The sequence below is a fragment of the Grus americana genome, chromosome 1 (assembly GCF_028858705.1).
Source record: "Grus americana isolate bGruAme1 chromosome 1, bGruAme1.mat, whole genome shotgun sequence".
NCBI lineage: Eukaryota > Metazoa > Chordata > Aves > Gruiformes > Gruidae > Grus > Grus americana.
This window is the reverse complement of record NC_072852.1, coordinates 53,469,802-53,491,226: the sequence shown is the minus strand read 5'-3', so window position 1 is coordinate 53,491,226 and position 21,425 is coordinate 53,469,802. Positions and strand designations below refer to the sequence as shown.

The 21,425-nt window shown below is 36.8% G+C and overlaps 1 protein-coding gene across 10 annotated transcripts in view; it reads left to right on the top strand.

The window, feature by feature from the left end:
• Positions 1-21,425, top strand: part of ANKS1B (ankyrin repeat and sterile alpha motif domain containing 1B) — a 447,444-nt gene that overhangs the window by 222,721 nt on the left and 203,298 nt on the right. For all 10 annotated transcript variants that reach the window (XM_054812812.1, XM_054812811.1, XM_054812807.1 and 7 more), the window contains one exon: positions 493-565. In XM_054812812.1, coding sequence (XP_054668787.1) covers positions 493-565 — 73 coding nt within the window. The remainder of the gene's footprint in view (positions 1-492; positions 566-21,425) is intronic.

The following is a 21,425-nucleotide window of genomic DNA, read 5'->3' as shown; positions in this document are numbered from 1 at the left end:
CTCAATTGAACAATTGCTTTAGTACTTTATAACACACAAAAAATATTATTTTCTTATGCATTAATATTACTACTCAAATAGACCTCTAGTGTTTCATAGTTGTCATCGAATGAAACAAGCCTATAAAATTAAAATCCATTCTGTCATATAATTTAATATATGCATTTTTCTCATTGATATTTATATACTGAAATATGACAAAGTAGTTCTAAAGAATGAGATATACCTAGATGACCAGAGTCGTCAGTACGAAAGGAACTGTACTATAGAAAAAGAAATACTAGTCTCAAGCTTTAGCTTTTGCTAGCATACAAATGTTGCAAAATAAAAATCAAAGTGGAGCAATTAGTTGTCTTTGATTTTTGCAGTTTGCAGTCTTGATTGTTGTTTACCTAATGAGAGTAATAATGCCAAAAATTTATGCATGAAAAACTAAAATAAAGTGACCAAGATGGGGCCCATCAATTGTTTTCACTGTTCTCTTTTTTGTAGATTGATAAAATCATGAGTTCAATAGATGCTGGAATTAATACTGGACTGGGGGAGATGAATGATCACACTACAAGTAAGGAGAAACAACTAACTTGTTTAATTTTGACTTAACTGTTTATAGGGAAACTGTGGATAAGATATTGCTAAGTAACCCACTGTGTTGAAATCATTTGTAGGTATTTGAATAACCATGAACAGAATCAATGTTGTTTACTGTTAGAGATGCATTAGACCCAGTATCCTGGAGCTGTTACTTTAAATAGCATATTGGAGTCATTAATGTTGTTTTGAAATCTTACCAGAAAAAATATTCCATTAATGTCTTCATACTGAATTCTTTCTACTAGGGGGATATTTTCCCGTCTTTTTCAGCTGAGTTTTTGTTTGGAATGATGGGACCCTGAATATATATAATCCAATAGCTGCTGGCACTTTTTAAAGCATTATATTATCTAATGCTGCTTCAAGCAAATATTTGGCACAGGGCTGAAAATGTTGCTGACAGTCAGTGACTGGTGTTAGCAATGATGGGAAAATTTGCAAACCTTCCATACCACAGTGAATTCTAAGAACTCTAAGTCATGACTAGCCTGTTAGTGTGTCAGCATAAGCCTATGCAACTGTGCTGATAAGAATTGTACTATGTCTTCTTCCTAACTCATGGAAAGAAAATTGACTTGTATGTCTGAATAATTTGTTCTTGAGGCAAAGCTATGTTAACTCACCTGTACTGGTACATCCCTGCTAGCAATTGCACGCAATTACTTGGGTTTATGTATTGGGCAGGAGACTAACTATGTACCTTATCGCTTAAAATTTTTCTAAAAAAAAAGTATTTTAACAACCATCCATTTCATGGAGCATTATATCCGTAGAGGACGAATCTTATCAATTAAATAGAGTTGACACAGCTATTTTAAGAGTAGCTGGACAGTGAGAAGAGAATTAGGAAAAAGAGAAAATAACTGATTTTAATACAAATATTATTGCAGATAGAACAAGCTGATTCAGATTATTTTTTTCTAAAAGAGTAAGGGGCAATATTGTGAAAAACGCTAGGCACGTTGTCCTGGCAGGCTATTTTTTCTTTCTGAAACTTGCATTGTAGGGAGGGAGAATTATTCATGGAGAAACTCTACATTAGGAGACAGTTAATATTTTCTGAAGATATTATAAGTAATTCAGGATTTGCTGCTTATTATTTTTTATCATGGTAGTACACAGGCACACAAATGCAAAATCAGGTGTCCATTAAGAATTTGCACAGCAAGCAAGAGCTATGAAAAGGAGACAAAAGCAACAGTATGCGTATGCAAATTTGCATAACTTGGTGATGTGTAAATACTACTCTGTCCCTTCCTATGACTGACCACTGCTTTTTCTACTTTTTTCTTTTAAGATCAGAAAATATGTCACAACTCTTGTCATCAACCATTTGGTGGCTTCTACTGCATGTATAATTTTTCTTGGCATTCAAATGTGGCGTTTGGTTCTTCAGCTCTTTCAGTTGGCAGGTGATCTACTCTTCTCTTCGCTTTGTCTTTTCCCAGAGGGGACTCCAAGTCCCAACTTCTATCTGTTTGGTGTGCAGCTTCCTGCAAACCAACATTTCTTCTTTTCTCTCAACTCCTTAATGGTATTTAGCTAGTTTAGAATGATAATCTGATTTTACTCTTAATGAAGAAATCAAGCTATGTAATATTAATCAAAATACAAATACTTTTCTTGAAATTTAATCAATTTTGCTGTACATGCAGACTGCAATAATGACCTTTCTGTTATAGAACTGGCTATATGCAACTTCACTTATATGTTTTCCACTTTTCATTCCTTTATGCCTTTTCCAGGTTCAGTCAAACACAGTTTAGGCAGCAAAGGGAACTATTATAATATCAAATCATTAAATGCATTATATCAAACATGTTATACTTTAAGTATATTCTTACTTTTTTATTTACAAAGTAATAGGGTTATCTAGCAGAAAATAAGGAGTCTATTTCTCACCGTTAGCAAACTGGAGTAACCAATCAAGTGGAGCGTTATTACCGTGATATTTATATATTTAGCAACAGATTTTACTTAAGATTTTAGCTTGTGTTAATTACCAATTATTAACTACCACAAGGCAATACACAGGTTTTTCTTATTGATAATACAACCTAAGAGATTTTTTGATAGGTCTTTGGCCCCAGCGAAGGTGTTACTTTCAAGTTTTCTGCAGCAAATCTTTTTTGTGTGTGCTGCTTCTATTTAAGCTCCTGTAGTTTAGTGGCAAGAAGTGTCCGAGGTGCCCCATTGTTCGTCAGAGGTGCCTCACATAGCCCTTGTCTAATTACTTACAGATGCTGTCATTGTCTGGATCCCGATGTGTTTTACTTAGGGTTTTATCTGCCCAAGTGTTGTAGTACTGAGGACCTAAATTCCATCTTAGAACTTCTCGTTCACCTCATTCCTGGCTCTGTGTTATGCTTAACACAGCCAAATGTAAAGATCTGGACTATGCTTAGGAATAAAAAATAAGTAGTATGGTATCAGGTAATACCATATTTGCATCCAGCTCCAGAGCCCTCAGCACAGGAAAGACATGGACCTGTTGGAGTGAGTCCAGAGCAGGGCCACAAAAATGATCAGAGGGCTGGAGCACTTCTCCCATGAAGACAAGCTGAGAGAGTTGGGGTTGTTCAGCCTGGAGAAGAGAAGGCTCCGCGGAGACCTTGTTGCAGCCTTCCAGTACTTAAAGGGGGCCTATAAGAAAGATGAGGACAAACTTTTTAGCAGGGCTTGTTGCGATAGGACAAGGGGTAATGATTTTAAACTGAAAGTAAATAAATTTAGACTACGTATAAGGAAGAAATTTTTTACAATGAGAGTGGTGAAACACTGGAACAGGTTGTCCAGAGAGGTGGTAGGTCTCCCGTCCCTGGAAACATTCAAGGCCAGGTTGGATGGGGCTCTAAGCAACCTTATGTAGTTGAAGATGTCCCTGATCATTGCAGGGGGTTGGACAAGATGTCCTTTAAAGGACCCTTCCAACCCACACTATTCTATGATTCTATATGTGTAAAAAAGATTTTCCAGTAGAGATTAAAAATAATGTATTTAATGCTCAGAGTGTACAGGTCAAAGAGATTTCTCTTAGCATTGAACTGAAAGTGTCTAGATTATTGAGCACTATGTTCGGGAGACTTCAGTTTTCTTGTCTAATAACTTCGCAAACAGTAAAATTTCTGATAATACTGAAGAGCAAATGTGGCTTGATATGGAATCCTTCATTTTAGTATTTGCTTAGTCCTGTACTTCATATTATACCTCAGTGTTTTTATGAACTGTTAGTAAAAACAAAAATACATTAAATACAAGCACAAATATTCTTAATCTACCAAGCATGAAGAGCTTTTAATACTACATAGTATCTCATTCTCAGTGAAAAATATTTGAGAGGAAATATGTTATATACTGATAATTCAATAGCTATATTTAAAATTAGACAGTGATGACATCTTGTGATGAAATCTTTGAATGGATTTACAGGAACTTTGGCCTGTATTTTCCTACTGTTAAAGTCTGGAAAGACTTCTTTTAGATCTGCAGGGGAATCTCTTAAGAAGCCATTAGAGGAGCAGTGAAAGGAGAGAATCAAAACTGGCTGAGTGTGGTCATGAGATCTTCATCCACAGCATGCATTTGGAAACAAAAAATGAAAGCAGAGCTTTCGGTTTGGTAGCAGTACTGGTACTGGAGGAGTAAACTTGAAACTACAGAGAGGAAGATGGCTGCTGATGTCCTCTGAGGGTGTATAGCATTCAACATCTGAATTGCTTACCACTGAAATCAAAAGCAGGAGCAAGTAAGATGTAATCTCAATGATAACAGACAAAAAACCCCCACTACCCCAAGGAATACAAAACCTTTCTTTCCAAGAGGAAATAGAATATGGTGCTGGCTAGTGACCTTCTACTGAAGATGATGTGGAGACATCTGCACCACCTGGCACGTACAGTATGGCTGGCATGTTTCTTCACAAGAGCCAAATTTGCCAAGCTGAAAAGCATTCTACTGATCACTAGCATATGATAAGGAATATTAATGATACTGCCAAGAAAGATCCTAAGCAAATCAAAAGTGCTTATAAGGCTCTGCGGCAATGGATAAAGAGGTTGAAGATTCAAGAGATATTATTGTCTCTCCTCTCACATCCAAGTCAAGCACACCCTAAATAACTACATGGCTTCTTTTCTGAGAGAAAAGAATTTTAAATTAAGAGCCATGTGGCAAGGACAAAAATCTTCATCTTAAATAATGCAAATTGGACATCAGTCTAACCTGTGAGAAAGATAGGATTATTTAAAACAGGATTAAAGTGACTAGACAAAGAGGCATGGGTCAGTTTGCTAGATATCTTAGCTGTTTGTATACTAATGGTAGAAGAAGGAGGAACAAGGAAGAATTAACAGAAGAATTAATGAGGAATAGACAAGAATTAATTGAAGATTATGACAAAATTGGCATTGCAGAGAATTGATCATATATATTACACTAGTAGTCCAGTCATGTAGAGGATATAACTTCTTCAGTAAGAAAGGAAGAAGAGAGGAAATGTTGGCTTGTATTTCAAAAATATGATGGTTGCTTTGAGATCTCAAAAGTAAGATTAGTTAGAGCTGTTAAATATCTGTTGGTATCCTGAAAAGCAGAAAAGAACAAGATTGTTCATTTGCACGTATCCAAACCCATTGGACTTGATAGTAATGAGAGATTTTAGTTACCACAGTACTTGTTGGGAAAAAAATTAGATTGACAGACTACCCAGGAAAAAAAAGTCTCAAGAAGGTAGATGTCAATAGAGTCAGAGAATTTATTTAAAAGAAAAAAATCTCTAGGGTGCAAGTTAAAGAGAAATTTGTGGGTTCTTCAACAAAACACTACTAATGGCCATAGTACAAACTTCACCAAAGTTAAGAAAAGAAAGTGTAAAAGACCAGCTTGGCTAAATTGTCATCTTTTCTTTCACCTTAGATATAATGAGAAAAATTTCTCTATTTACTAAGCATGGTAGAATAACGCACGCATGTAGAGACAAGTCAGAAGTGCCAAAGCACTCAGTGAGATGCAACTAGCAAGAGAAATAAAGATTTAATATAACATAATTATATTAGTACATTAATAGGGAGAAGAAGAAGAACAAAGAAATCTTTGGCACCTAAGAGAGGTACTGCAGGAAAGGAAAAGCTGCTCATAGTAGGTGCAGAAAAGGCAAAAACGTACAATGACTTCTTATTGCAGGTTTGCTGAAAAGGTCATCAGTGAGCGTATTACATGCACAGCTAATCCTAGGGATAGAACCTCAATTGTAGATAAGGAAAGAACAGGTTATATAGGTTAGGTATCTTGAAATTGATTTAATTAACTTCATTTTATGTTACATAACTGTCTGAAAAATTTAGACCTGTTAGTGGGTTTCTGTGAGAATTCTTGGAGGGTGGATGAGGTACCAACAGACTAAAAGAGAATGATGTAGAACTTATCTTTAAAAGGGGAAAGGAAGGAGAATCTGGGGAATTATTTGTAATTCATAGAAAAGTTGCTGAACAGATAGAGTACTTAAAGTAGCTAGAAAGCAGCAAAGAAATAAGTAAGAGACAACATGGATTTTCCAAGAGCAAGCCTATTAAAGCAATCTAATTCCCTGCTAGGAGCGAATATCAGATTTTGTAGGTAAGGAAAGAGCAGTAGATGCCCAGTATGTGGACTTGTTAAGGTTTTGACATTGTCTCATTTGTTTTTCTTGTACGCAAATAAAGGAAGCATGGGCTTGATGAAAATAACGGTAGGTCAGACAGATTAATCTTATTCTTAATACCTAAATTCAGACTTCTGCAGTGCAGACTGCATTGAGTACGTCTGAGTCACTAATGCTGAGATAGATAAGCAGGCACTTCTTTGGTATCATTCATCATATCTAAATGTCTGAAGCATGGCAAATGGCACTAGAAGTATCTGTAAAGGGAGCTAGAGGACCTCCTCAGATGTAGCTATCTAAAACTAGCTGAAATTAATTTCCTCCTCTTCTCCCCAGGACAAAATTGTAAAGGCAATATAGTGAAGCATCCAAATAGATTATTAGGGAGATTATAACCTCTGTAACATTCAGCAGCATCTTAAAGACTTGTGGATATTTGCCAGAATTAAAAAAATAATGGCTGGGGTATAACTGACCTTGGCTTGAGACAGTTGTATGCATTAGGCCACTTGTTTTAAGTCATGTTGAGTCTATTTTATAATGATTCTGTGACTACTATGATAACCTGATTTAGATGGAACCTGTCTACAAGGTAGAGTTTAATAAATGGAGCAGCTGTCTTTTTTTTTTGGCATGGTAGATACTTACACTGATTAGTAACATACATTTTGCAAAGGATTTAGAAAAGATAATATGTTTAAATATCAGCCATCTGTACTTCTCTTGTAAAAAGAAGAAACACTTCAATTTCATATTTTCTTTGCCTAATTATAAACAATTTTTTCTACAATAAAAAAGTCTGTCAAGGCACACACAGCAGTATTTCTGTTGGTTGGAGCCCAGTAGCTGTTCAGAGGTGTGTGATTCAGAGTTTACTTACACTTGCAAGTCACTTGGAAGGAAATAATCAAGAAATAATCTACTTCAGAGACTTTTTTTTTTTTAACATGGATAATGGGTATCATATCAACATCATGATTAAAGTAAGAATCATTTCAAGTCAGAGCAATTAAAACAATGACAAGGAAAATAATTGAAGGTCATTCCATATCAAAATAATCTACAATCAGTTTAGGACTGAGCTGGGCTTTTGAGAGAGCCACTTCTGTCAAATATGTTCTAGCACATGGAGAGTGATTTACAATTTTATAATTCTGCTAATCATGAATTCTTTTTTGGATGTTCTCCATAAAAGCACTATCCAGTTGCTGTGTGCATACAAGTGCACTGTAGTCAGAATTTCTTTGGTCAGCTGAGCATGTACCTATCCTTGAGTGCTCTCATTTTCCCCCCTAGAGGTATACAGGGTAGAGTTTCCTGAATTATCCTTCAGTTTCTTGATCTACAGTTTTGGTTTGGAACATAATATACTAACAAGCCTTTTTCATACAGCTGAAATAAGCAAATTTCTTATTTCATTTAGCAAGTTTGGATTTTACGAAGTTAATTTGTTGCCCTTTTGTGAGAACAGTGCCTTTCCCTATGCTTGGAAGTAATACTAGTATTGCACTCAGTATCTATGTCTAAATATCAATATCAAGGCTCCAAACCTTGCACACTGAGGCTACCTGAGTGAATGTGTTTCAAAGATTAATGCTGCTTGTTACAGGAAGAGGTGTATGCAACAGAATTATACGCTATTAAAAAAATCACTTTGAAGGGAACTAGCAAATCTTCTGAAATATTTACTTTAGCAGATGTATTATCATGTCTACAGCTTCAGACACACCCATGAATTGGCTCCTCTACAGCTAATTTGAAACCAGGAGGACTCTGAAATGCTGACAGCTATGCCCTGGCGGACTCCACATGAGCCATATCTCATTTGAAATTAGCAGAGCTGCAGTGGGTTTTGCCGTATTCAGAATAAACCCTACAACTTCAGTTTACATCAGTTTTTTCCACAAGCAAGACACTATTGTTTCTATGTCATGTAGTACATGTTTAATGCAAAAGATTAACAGTAGGTCATGGAGCACTGTATTAGAATACATTTTGTACTGTACTTTTTCTGATCTTTCATATTGGGATGAAAGTTGTAGGCAGTCATCATACAAAAGTTACTTTGTTTATCTTGCCTTCTCTGCTGACATGACCAAGACTGTTGTTATCAATGACTCCTTTGCACTGTGGGGAAAATTGCTAGAAATTTTGCTCTTCATATTTGTGAGAGACATGAGTTTTAGCACAAAGATTGGGAAAGTAAAGCAGACATGACTTCAGCAGATTAGGAAAAGATGGAATCAGGTAGGGCCACAGCCAGAGAAGCTGAATGAGAGTAAGAGTTCATGTTATGCCCTGTACAGCTGTAACATGTAATAGAAATTGTGCAGACCTTTGACTGCCAGAAGCTACATGCTGTTTCCTCTCTTTCTTCCATCTGTTCCACAGCCACTACTCAGACATGAAGCCTTCATCTTCCCTAGTATGGTTCTGCCTATAGAAGCTAAAATTTCACTCAGAAGTCAAACTTTCTTTTAACAAACGAAGCCTTGTTAGGCTGCCCTTTTCTGTTTGCTGCCATATGGTTGCAGTTTTGGCAAAGTGGTCTTCCTCCAAAGCTGTTAATATCCTCCTTCCTCCAAGGGCAGAAAACAGATAAAATACACGTACTTAATTAAGGCAGAATTTTAATTAGATATGTGTAGGCATGTTGGCATAAGGCAGTTTTCACAGTGGTAAGTCATATACTTAAAAGTATATACTTTAATTATAAATTAGTGTCTGTTTTGCAGCAGTTACTTCCCCTTTTTAAATCTCTGTGTGGTTAAACTAAGCCCTTTGATAAAGTGAATTTAATTCACAGATTTTAATAAAATGAGCCATGCACCCTCTTACAAAGTGGAAGACCTCTTAAGCTTACAGTTTTGAACCCACAACTCTAATTTTGCAATAGCCAACCGCAACAACCAGACTGTAAAATAAGGATAACATCACTTCCCTCCCAACCCCTACCTAACCACTGAAGCTGATATGCTGTGCAAAAAGACTGAAATATTTGTAGCATCATAAAGAGGGGGAAAAAAAAAAGAAAACACAGAGGAAACCTGACTCTGTAGCTGATAGAAGAGGGGCTCAATGAGAGGAGACAGCTCCAGCAGCTGGTCCCTGCTCCCAGTGCTGTTTGATGCCTCCTCAATAGGAAATGCTTATGCAGTTTGAAATTTTTAAACTGCAAGTCTGTGAACTCTTTACCATCAATTATAGGACTACACTGCAAGGAACAGAGCCACACATTTGGGTTTGATTTGGTACTTCCTTTTATCTTCTTAACAACTGCAAAGTGAACATGGAATTTTAAGTTGCAGTGGCAGAACTGCTGGGGGGAATTCATGCAGCTAAAGCCAATATGAAATGTTATGGAAAGAGAAGGTGATTCTTGTTTCAGGCAAAACTGTTTACAGTCACTCAGGTTCTCTTACTAATGTCACTCACTCTCACACTCAGTACCTAAAGCACCAAGGTGTGTATGCATGTGTGTCCAAGTTGCCTGTCCGTGGTCACTTGTGTGTGACATGGAAGGCTGACTGTTGCATTCTCATGGCATCTGTTGGGTTCCTTTTGCAATAGCAAACTGGTTTTTGGATAGATCTTTAAGAGTCAGCAGTTGCTATGGCATGGTCCTTTTGATCCAAAATTTTGTTTACTTCAGTGGTGATCATTGGTTTTGCTTCCTTATCTTGGATATTTTAGAGCTAGAGTCTGTCTTCCTTTTGGAATAACAGGAAGATGAATATCACATACAATGTGCTGTAATATTGTTGCTGTCCTCCTAGATAGTGTAGGGTCTTCTGCTAATAAATTGTACTCTTGTTTTATCAGAGTACACTCCTTTTCTTGACAGAAACACATTCCTTAGTGTTTTACCACTGTCAGCTGTGTCCTTGGTTATCAATACAGACCATACCTTTAACCCTTCATAACACTGTTTCTTCTGGTGCTTTCACACATGCATTTCTATTCATGCATTATTCATGCCAATCTTCATATTTCTTTTACAAATCTCTGCATTTCAAATTATTTGAATGGTAATTTAAGTGTATGTTATCAACTAGAATATAAAATAATGGAGAACAAAAGCCATACAGCTGTAAAATATGTCAAAGAAACATTTTGGGCATTTATTTACTGAGAACATGATAGTCATAACGCATTGCATGGTACTGAACTTACCCAAAGATCGTATAAATTCTACAGAAGAAAACACAAATAATTGGATTAATGTTTTGTTGACTTCTACATTGTAAATGCCTAAACAAGAGATAAAGATGCATCTGTTTTAATGATCCATTGAATCCCAAAACAAACCTTACAGAAGACTGGGCAAACAGCAGGATAATTGTAGAGCTTTTAGCTATGTTTTCGGATAAACGCAATGGGAGTTTCATGCAAAAGGCTGCAAGCATTTATTTTATTTTCTGTTATTCATGTATTCCTATTATATTGGCAATTTTACCCCGTAGGGTCATAAATGTAATATTCAGCTATATGCTGTTCATACACCAATTAATCAGAGCTGTTTTTGAAACAGCCTGATACAAATGAAGACACAGGCTAAACTGAAAATACAGTAAAAATGTAAGTCATCAGACCATATTTACCCATGGAGTCTCTAACTGATCCATTTTCCTTTTACTTTTCCACTCTCTCTATAAATGCCTATCAACATATACCTTTTACCTCTGTCCATGCTTTTCGTGTTCAATGTTAGGCTTCTTTTTCCAAAACTGTTTGCAGAGCAATTCAGTCATTATATTCACAGACTTGAATAAATGCTTTCTGGCATATATCTTCTAGAAGGAATAGAGTAGATTGACAGCAAACAGAGAAACTTAAGAAAATGGAACTATAATATCATAAATATTGACATTCATCAGTGAGTAAATGTATAGCCTGATTCTTGTCAATTTTGTTTGTAGTCTACTTGTGACCATCAGATCTTTTCTTGCTAAATTTAGATACTCTGCAATAGGACTGCTTGAGAAAAGGAATCTTCTACAAACTCTCTTTTAATTGGAGGATTAACATGTAATTTTGACTGACTTAATATACTGAGACTTTTCAGAGGTATTTCTCCACATCAGATGTAACGTTTTAGTTTTTAGTTTTTAGGAGATTCAGAGCCCATTCTGGTACTGATATTTTCTCCTTTGGAAAAAGTTTAAACCTTGGCAGTCTGGTCAGTTGTACCGTTATTTCTGAGTAACCAAACTACTTTTTTGTTTCTCACAGAATTAATACACAAGATGTATTCTTCCTTGGAGAGCATGTAGTAAAATGTTTGTCAGACCTAAAGATACTTTCTTTTTCTTTTGTAGAAAAACTTAATCTCAGAAAGAGGAATAAAGTATACAGAATCCCTACCATCTCTTCTTTCATGTTCTTATTAACCTAATATCTGATCTTTACATTCTACTGTTAAATATGGTTAGAATAGAAGTTTATATGACCTCAGACACGAACAATGAAAATTCGAATAGTGTATTTACCACTGTTCTTAGAGCCTTGATTCAGTATTTTTAAAATATTCTCACATTAAATAATTTTCCTTTAGAAGGAGTGAGAGATACTGAGTTATAAAGAAGACATGCATTTTAATATGTATGGCATGAGGTAGACCTGTACCATATTCATATACACCCATAATATTTGTTTTGAGACAGAGTGCGGAATGGTATGAATACACAAAGTGCAAAACTAAGAAAATCAGATTTTCATTGACTTCCAAGGGTGTGAAGCTCAGAAGTATTGACAACTAATAGTAAAATGGAGAGTGAAGTAGTATGATGTTTAAATATGTTTGGGGACAAGGCTAAGAACTGTGTACATTACTGTACAGAAAATCAAATTAAGTGAATAAAAGTTATTCTCACTTTAAAAGTTTGGATATACCTGCCTATGGCCTAGCCTTACAAAATTGCACTGATACAAACAAAACCAGTTGGAACTCAAATAAATTGGTTGTGAAAGTGGCTTAAAAATAATATTACTCACATTACCTCCTGGATTTTATTGGTAGTAACTGGGTCCCTAACTCCTAAGTGTTTTTGAAAACCTTTCTGAGGATGATAATGCTGCAATCTGCTCTTCGTGGTCAATTCTCTCCTCTGTCAGACGTTTCCCTGAAGTCACTGAGCTGTACCTACTTTTTGCACCATGGGGTTGAATATTACTGAGCTATGCCCATCTAGCTAGAGAATAAAAAGATCAAAAAAGCTGGATTGCAGACTTCAGAACTTGAAAAAAATTGATTAAAATATTTTTCAAAGTTATTTCCAGTAGGACTGAGGTCTTGCCTGTTTCTCCACTGAACCCCAACAGTCCAGAGGGAGTACTAATAATCTATGTCATCTCCACAAGCACAGTTCAGCTGTATTTCATAAAGTTCATGCCAGAGTGTTTGTTGGTATGTCTAAAAGCTAATGGTGCCCTCATTCGATAGTGCTCTTGTAATCATCCTACTGTAATTCCAGAGGTTAAGAGATATTTTTTCAAGCCGTGATAAATGACATGAAAAGAATTATCAGATTACTTTAGAGTTTTAGAATTCACTTGCTTAGGTTCAGCTTTTTCCTTGCAGTTTAATCTGAACCTTGCAACTATGTAATCATTTACATTCATGTATATTAATATTTAATTCAATTGATGTCACTAAATTGAACAGCATTTATTCCTTAAAGCAGAAACAAGTTCAATACCAGGTTAAAAATGTATGTAGAATAGGAATTAGCACCTCAGTGCAGTTAAAAGTATCTGTTGAAAAATTAGGCTTTCACAACCTGTGGCCAGGAAATACTTTAAAGAACAGAATATTCCTGACTTCTAAAATAGACTGTATGAAAACCATAAAGTGATTATTAAGGGCAAATCTCTAAAACTTTGTTCAATATCTTTTGGTGCTCTTTTGCATGTGAGTATTAAGCTTACAAATATGTTAGGGTTAGAGAAGTTGTGGCAAGTGAGACTATGATGAAGTTTATCTTTCATAAATTATATAGACATCTCAGTCTACTAAAACTGAATTAACAACAGTTTCTTGACAGCGCCGTTGATTCACTCACGTTTCCTTAATCTAATAGTCTTTAGATTTAAATAGATATGAAACTTTGGAAGCTCACATTTCTAGTAATCACAAGAACATCACATGCTAGTTAAAAATCTTTAGCTTATTATAGAATTTACAGCACACAGAATTGTTTCTAGTTTTAGTTCCACCTACAGAAAATGAAGTAATTTAGAATATTGAACTAACTAAAGTTAGTTATTCATTTGTTTTCTAACCTAGACTGTTAACCTGAGTTCATGATTGTAACATTAGAATTAGTATTTTCTTGTTTCATTGCCCTATATTGAGGAAGATATTGTATTTTAATGCCTTCAAATCCTTGAAAAATTATTTGCTATTTATTACTTACCACCCTAACTTCATAACCCATGATACCAGGAACTTCCCAAAACTGTTTTTCTACTTTTATCCACTGCCTTTAGCTCTTTATTTTAGATTTTTGCATTATTACAAAACTGAGATGGCTGAGGTTAAATTATTGATTGCTAATATGAATTTGCATTAAATGCTAATAATAGCATTTAGTGTAAAGTTGTGGATTGTTCTGGTATCTATTTCTAAAGTATATTTATTATTCATGCATGAGTTTAGATAAATATTTTTTCTATTTATGGGATGTGATGAACCATCTCAATTACTTAGTGCTACTTCTGCTTTCTGGTAGGCTATTTGAAATGTTTTATAGAGTATAATTCCAAAGAATAGATTATCTTGTCGGTACACAAATCCCTCTATTTGCATTTGAATATGGCATTCATATAGAGACCAGCCATTCTTCTCAAATTTATGCAAACAAAAATCCATGTTCATGAAAGTTTTCAAACAACAAGTAGCAAGGAACGTAGCTAAACAGCTCTAGTCCAGAATTTAAGAGAATAACTGTAGGTGTTGGTTTTGCTTATTAAACAAGCCCTAGTTTTGATCTTGTTTGTAGTATAGGAAATAATTATTAATATGTTACAAAACATTAGCAAAACTAGTCCGACGAGTACATTTTCAGCTAACCTGTACCTGTAGGACCACTTGAGCTCTTGCTGAGATCCATTAGCCTTAACAAAGGAGCAATGGAAGGAATGATGCCTGGAGTACAGTTTATTAAACTTGTCTGGAAAGATACATTTCTATCATTCCAATTTCTAAAATAAAAAGCCATGCAGGACTAAGCACAGTGCCACGAGAGGTGTTTGCACTGTCTGTAGGCATCAACGCAGATTCCTGAGACAGCATCCTAGGCTCCCTCTGTGGGTAGAGGAGGCCAGTTCAGAGTTCCTGCTCCAGAGGTGGGAGAGTGAGAGTCGAGCAGTCGGCATGAGGGAACTCGCAGACAGGATGAACAGGGTTTATATAACCTCATCCATATGCAAACAGTCCAGTGAGTTGCCAGAGCTATGCCAGCATGCCACCCACTCAAGTAACATCTTTATTATTCATTGAAAGATGCCGCAGTTTTCTTTTGGTGTTGCAGAGTCTGTGTTAGTAAGGGTGGTTATAGAGTTTTTATGTAATAAAGCAAGTTCCTGTTGAGAACCTGACTTTTTGTCAGGGAGCAGAGAGGGATGGTTGTTCCCTAATGGCAGTGAGCTGTGCCCTCACCCATGGGGTGCAGAGCCAGGTACCGGTAATATGCTCCATTGACCACCCCAGACAGGCTCCAAGAGATGACTCGGGTCCAGGGTCCATTGAAGGAGCGCAGCCAGGAGCAAAAGGAGATTGAGTCAGACATAGGAATGGAGACAAGGCTGTAACATGGGTTCGTAGTCTATGCCCAAGGCAGGGCTGAAGATAGGACTATGTGTGTCTGAGGGGTCCCTCAGGAGATGAACTACCTACAGTGTGGGTCCAGCATCCATCCCATAGTTAGGACCAAAGGCAGGGCTGGAGACTGGCGCAGCCCCAGGCTGAGCTGAAATGGGGTCCTGGGCCGTGGGCAGGGTGGAGGAGGCCTGGGGAGATGCTGGGCATGGACAGCAAGGCCCATTGGTGCCCTCAGAGTACAGATTTTGTGTCATCTTTACAATTAGCTGCTGGTTAACGTTACAGAGCTAATACATGTAGCAGATACTGTCCTGTATCTAATTATAAAAATGTTGAACTTAAGTTAGGATTACCTGAAAAACCTAAATCAAACCTAGTCTCAGCTCTAGGCAAATCTCAGGGGGTAATTTAATCTCAGATAAATAATTTAATTTTAAAATGAACAATTTTTACCTGTTTTAAAAGGCTTGAAAGAGGAAGTGGGAGAAAAAATAAATAAAAGGAAAAAGGCAGATGTGAAACAAAACAGCAGATTGCTGTAGCTGCAGGTGAAGGATGACAAAAGAGCAAATGATCATAACTTACAAGAAGCATAAGTAGAAGTGAGACAAATAGGGAGTGTAGAAAAGGAATTATAAAATGAAGCTAGAAAGAACAGGAAGGAGAGAAGGGAATTCACCCAATCAGCTGTACAAAGGAGGAGATCACACTAAAATCTGGTGCTTCGTGGGCAAGGTTGCCTCAGAGCCCAACTAGGCAAAAGAAAACAGAAGACAAAGTGCCACACTGTCTCAAGTTGAATCTGATTTGCAAAATAACCCCAGGAGAAATCCTTAACCTTCCATCATGTATACTTTCAAGATTCATAATTTCAAAGATATGATAGTTTACTGCAGTGTCAGTACAGGCGTTTCGTTTCCACAGCTCTCCACAGGACCTTGCAGCAGTTACCAAATCTATGAAATTACAATTGCCATTTATTTAGCGGCTGTATTTAACTTCTTGAGATATCTCTGCAGTGAGTGTACTGTCAAACCTTTTTTGAACAGTTTCTTCAAAATATTTCTCTGTTACCTGGTCCTGCTTGTTTGCTGGTCCAGTGGTGCTTATCACAGAGCTGTACAAAAATTTGCTCAAATTTGAAATTACATAAATTTGTTTTTATGGTGCCAGGAATTATAGCATAATGGGTTGAGCTTGCATAGTATTTTTAGCAGGGCTATGTAGTATACATTTATATATATATATGCACTTAGTATACTAGTTTTTAACAGTAGTCTAAAATCTTTACTGAATTAAATAAAATATTTTGATTGGTCATGGTGTCACGTAAATTTTCAAGGTTTTTTTTTTCTTGCTAGATGAAAAAAGTGAAAATGATTACTCATAGGTGGTGAGTGTAGTGTTACTATTACCCTGTAAAAGTTCCTGAGGCAAGCACAGAAATTGCTCTAAAAAACTAACTCCTTTTTTCAGAAAATGTTTGTAACTTTCATTGAAGCCAGAATAAGGACGTACATATTTACCCCCAAATATGAATATGATTCCTGAAAAAATGACAGGCAACTGAAAGCTTTTTGTCCTACCAAAGGAACTTGTACTAGATAGATAGAATAATCCCATAGTATAGTAGGGATCCACTGAGATTTGGATTCATATCTGCTCACCACTGCCTCCAGCAGTAGGAGCTCCTTCAGTGCTCATGAAGAGGGGAAAAAAAGCAGCTGAATTCTAATTGCATCTTCACTGTACCTTTCCTAAGTGCAATACAAGGTCACAGGAACTTACTACTCTAACAGTGGCATCCAAAAGTCACATTCCCTCCATTTCCTCCGTTTTGCATGGAACAGAGTTACAGAGGGAGGGGGGAAAATGAATCCAGCTCTCCCTGCAACCCCCTTTCTCCCGCCATATTTCATCAACCACCAAACTATCTATTTTTTGTCCAAATTTAGATTAAATTATGGCAGACAAATCCATGAAGGACTATTAAGCAAAAAGTCACTTTTTCTCTTTCAGGAGCTGCAAATTGCTGGAAACTAGGAAAATGCTAGGAAAGGGTCACTGCATGTCCATCTTACTCTTATGCTCTTCTATAGGCATCTAATAGTAGCCACTGTGAATGAACCTGGTGGATGGCTGAAGCTAGATGAAGCTGTGGTGTGATCCAATGCGGCTGATCCTGTGGTCTCACAGTGAAACATCCATCTGTTCTCAACTAATTCTTGTAATTCAGTAGGTTGCATCTTGTGTTTCTGTTGTGTAGGCCAAGGATATAAATCTAACTGAAGTCATGGCTATTACAGTGCTTTATAATATAGTTTTATTTCCCTGTTGTCTTTAGAAAGAAATTTTCCCCCAAAATTTATTCATTCAAAATACAAAATCAAAATCTAGAAAGACTAACTGTATTTCAAGCAATCTTGCTGTATGGTGATATATGTTACCATCATAGTAATGACGGTCTTGAATAGAACAAGGTTCCCTGAGTCCTAGTCCAGTGTCTGTGCTCTAGATCTTTTAATTTTGCCCTCGTTCAGTGAACAGGATGGGTTCTGAAGGAGACTAAATCGAAGTTGCCAAAGCAATCAACTGAACATGAAAAATATCCTAACTTTGAAGTGTCTGTAATAAATGTATGTTTCGTGATGGAGTGGAGTACTTTGACTGAGCTGTTCCTGGGTAAATAATACATCAACAGTCAGAAACACAAACTCATAGAAAGGCCAATGGGGTTCACAAAGTACAATTCACTGTTGACAAATCATCTGTCAAGTAAAATGAATTGTCTTTGCTGACTTTGTAGTTATAGCTATTATAGATACAGTTATTGTACTTACATAGTGGTGATGTAGAGTTATAATAAATATAATAAATGGTATAAAAATCAGAAAAGAACTGTGAGGATGATTTTCCTAGTCAATGAGGGTTGTTACATTAGCTTGCATTAGCTGTGGTCTGAGAATTATTTTTGTGCATTCTGAGCCACACATCAGCAATGGAGTGTTACCTTTAGATTATAGATACTAGACAGTGTTATTTAAATTCAAGCTGTTTCTATTGATTTTGTTTTGTTTCTGTATATGCCATGAAAAAAGTCTGTAAAAGTACTTTCAGGAAAATATTCAGCATCACCAAACATGATCATCCAAAGTGGCATCATCCAAAGAGCTAGGCTGCTGACAGAAGTTACAAATTTTATGTAAGGCATCCAGGTTTTTCAGAGTTTTATGAAAAAGATCATTTAAAATCTAAGCATTTTGAGTAGCCTAATAATATAACTGAAATGCATAAGATAAAGCAGAACCTTGCATACACTTCTTGGAACCTACTATACTTCTCCCACAATAAACTTTCTTTAATTGTATTGGTCTGCTGGATGTTAGGCATAGTTTTTATCATACAACATCCTGTTCCTAGCTATTCTTAGCTCCTCTCCAGGAATATATGTCGTTAGATTAGTTTATTCACTAGAACATCCAGTCCCGCTAACTCTGCTGTAGCATAAGTTCTGTCGCAATGTCGAGAGATAACTTTTTTATCTGGCTGAAATCATAAATACAAAGAGGAAAATTATATCGCATTTAGTGTTGGACAAGGCTGAAAGCTTTAATTAAAAAAAACCCAAACAGTTTACAGTACTTACTCTAGCATCAATTTCTTCTCCAGCTCTGCTAAACTGGCTGCCAACTTACATAAAAGGTTCATCCTTTCATATTGTGGTATAGTCTCCACGCAGAAGTTTCTTGGTCAGTAGCTACTAATATTCTCCAGTTTTTGATTCCTTAACACCAGAAGTGTTTAGCAATGTTCGACAGGTATTGACCTACCTAAGAAAATGGTTTATAATAATCTATTCATGACGACTGAGGGAGCACCTCCTCTACAAATAATCACTGCATTTCTTTCTTTTCCTCATTGGAAAAATAAATAAAGAAAAATCAAGAAAGAAAAATCCACATTGTGAACAGTAGAGACAATAAAATAGAGGAGACCTTAAATTCCTTCACATTTAGAGCAAATCTGCCTTACAACATGTTTGAAATCATGTGCTCTCTGATATCACAGATTCAGTCAATTCCAAACCCCACAATAAAGATATTCTGAGTCTCATTGGGAACGAGACGTCTTGTAGAAATTATCGTATAGCATACCAGATGGCATCTTTCTTGCAGACATCACTTCAGTGTGCTGCTTCTATTGCCTTGGAGAAGAAAGAACCAAGTATTGCTATCCCTGTAAGAGACTTATGCGTCAGTTTTCCCATGCAGGAATAGGTACATCTTTTTTTATTGTGTTATCACACAGGGATTATCATGGGATTTATGTTTTTTGAAATGATAGGAAAGCACAGTAGTATGTAAATGTGTTGCAGGTGAGAGCATCTCATACAGTCTGTATGACATTTTCCAATATCAGGACCAGCTTTAGGCATAGGCAAAGTAGGCACTGCCTGCAGCAGCACCTGGTGAGGCTGGCTCTGCATCATAGACTAGCAAAATGGATAGCCTTCTGGTCTCAAAGCAATAGCACCTGCTCCAGGTTCCACTCGCACTGGTTCGGAAAAACTGTCCTAGCAGCGCCCCTAAGATAAGTCTCCTGGACTAGCAAAGAACAAGGAGATCTAAAGAGCTGCAAGTTCCCATAACGAAAGACTTGACCCTAATCCCTGCATTCCTGGCTCTGCTCTGTGCCTTCCTTTGCCTTTGCCTTACTACTACCTTTGGCAGAAGAAGGAGGGAAAAAAAGTCTTGCATGCAGCAGGGTATTCTAGCAATGAGACAATAGTCAGGGATGAGGATAAGGTGGCAAGCTCACTGTTTCTTCTTATTTTCTTTCCCCTTGCTGAGCAACCTTGCATTGTGTAGATGGGTTCAGACATGTAGTTATGCTGGCAGGGGACAGAGTTGGAGGAGAGTGCACAGTGGGACCAGCAGTGCTATAATCATCCAGTGCTGGGGCCATGGAGATAGTTAGACACACTACCAACGGCTATATGAGGAAATGTGTCTAGGGAGCCACTCAAAAACTGAATTTTGCCTACACTGTTGCTAGGCATTGAGCCAAGCACTTCTCATCACTGGCAGCATAACTTCCATGCTGTTTATAGTAAGGCAAGGAAGAAGCAGTTCGACCATGAAACTGGTGCATTGATTATTGGCTGTACCTTATTGTGGGCAGAACATTTTTGTTGGTGGGGGACACAAGATGCAGAGGCATTTGTGTTTATGCATGTATGGGAAATACAAGAGTCAGTCATGCATGATCCTTTCAAAGAGTGGGATTATGCTTCACTAGATCTCCTTCCAATATCAATTTTTCTGCTTATGGGAGAAAGGGGAAGACAAGTCAGGAATCCTTTTCAAAGGAATTAATGATTTCTCAATCAACTAAGAAAAGTTCAGCAAGGATTTAATTCTCATCTTGTTTAAGATAATTCTGTTCTCAATTTGTTCTCTGAAGAGCTTGTCTAGCCTTTCAATTTTGCTAACCCAAGGGAAGTCCACTATAGTTCAACTCAACATAGCCTATCCTCCTCCTTACAGCCTTGCTACTGACTGGGCACAACCCTGAAGAGATCATGCTCTGTCTAATGTACAAAGATATTCATTCACAGTAGAAAAAAAATAATCTGCAGAATAGGGAAGATTTACAGACAGGTGTGAACAAATGCATTTGTATCTCCATGAGACCTAGATTCCTATCAATTTGGTGTATCTACTTTCTCTGAGAAAAAATGAATTATCCATTAATCTGTTTGAAGTACATTTAGCTATTTGTACACACTGTACTCTTTCCAAAAATATACGCTCTAAATTGCATATATTCACATGCTATTGTTATTAAACACTTGAGAAAACTCCTAAAAGTTTCTTCAGAAATTACAGATTTACCAGCGCCTGATAAGCCTTCAGTACTTTTTTGAGAGATGTAATGAACCTTTCATACTTCATGTAGTAATGTATCAAATCAGTAAGAAGACCTGCAGTAATGTAAGATCTCATAACAGACCTGTCTTAGGCAACTTTCCTCAACCTCATGGAAGATCTTCTATGGCTCAACTACAGTGATTCCACAAAATCATTATGGACTTCAGTTAGGATGAGATGTTCCACAAATGCAAGCAGAATATCAGAGTGAAAGGTCATCCAGTTTTAGTCCAAGGACTAGTCAGGCTGGAGTTGAAACTCTGATAATATTGTTAATTTAAACATCCAGCTAAGTCTAGAGTCTGTTCTGCGTCTGCTCAGGGACCCTCTGCATATCACTTGCAGAGACTTTATATTATAAAGTGTCGATCAGACTGTAGGTTTGGATTTCCATGAAACAATTTTCTGCCATGGTATCATCAATCCCAAATTATGCCCTTAA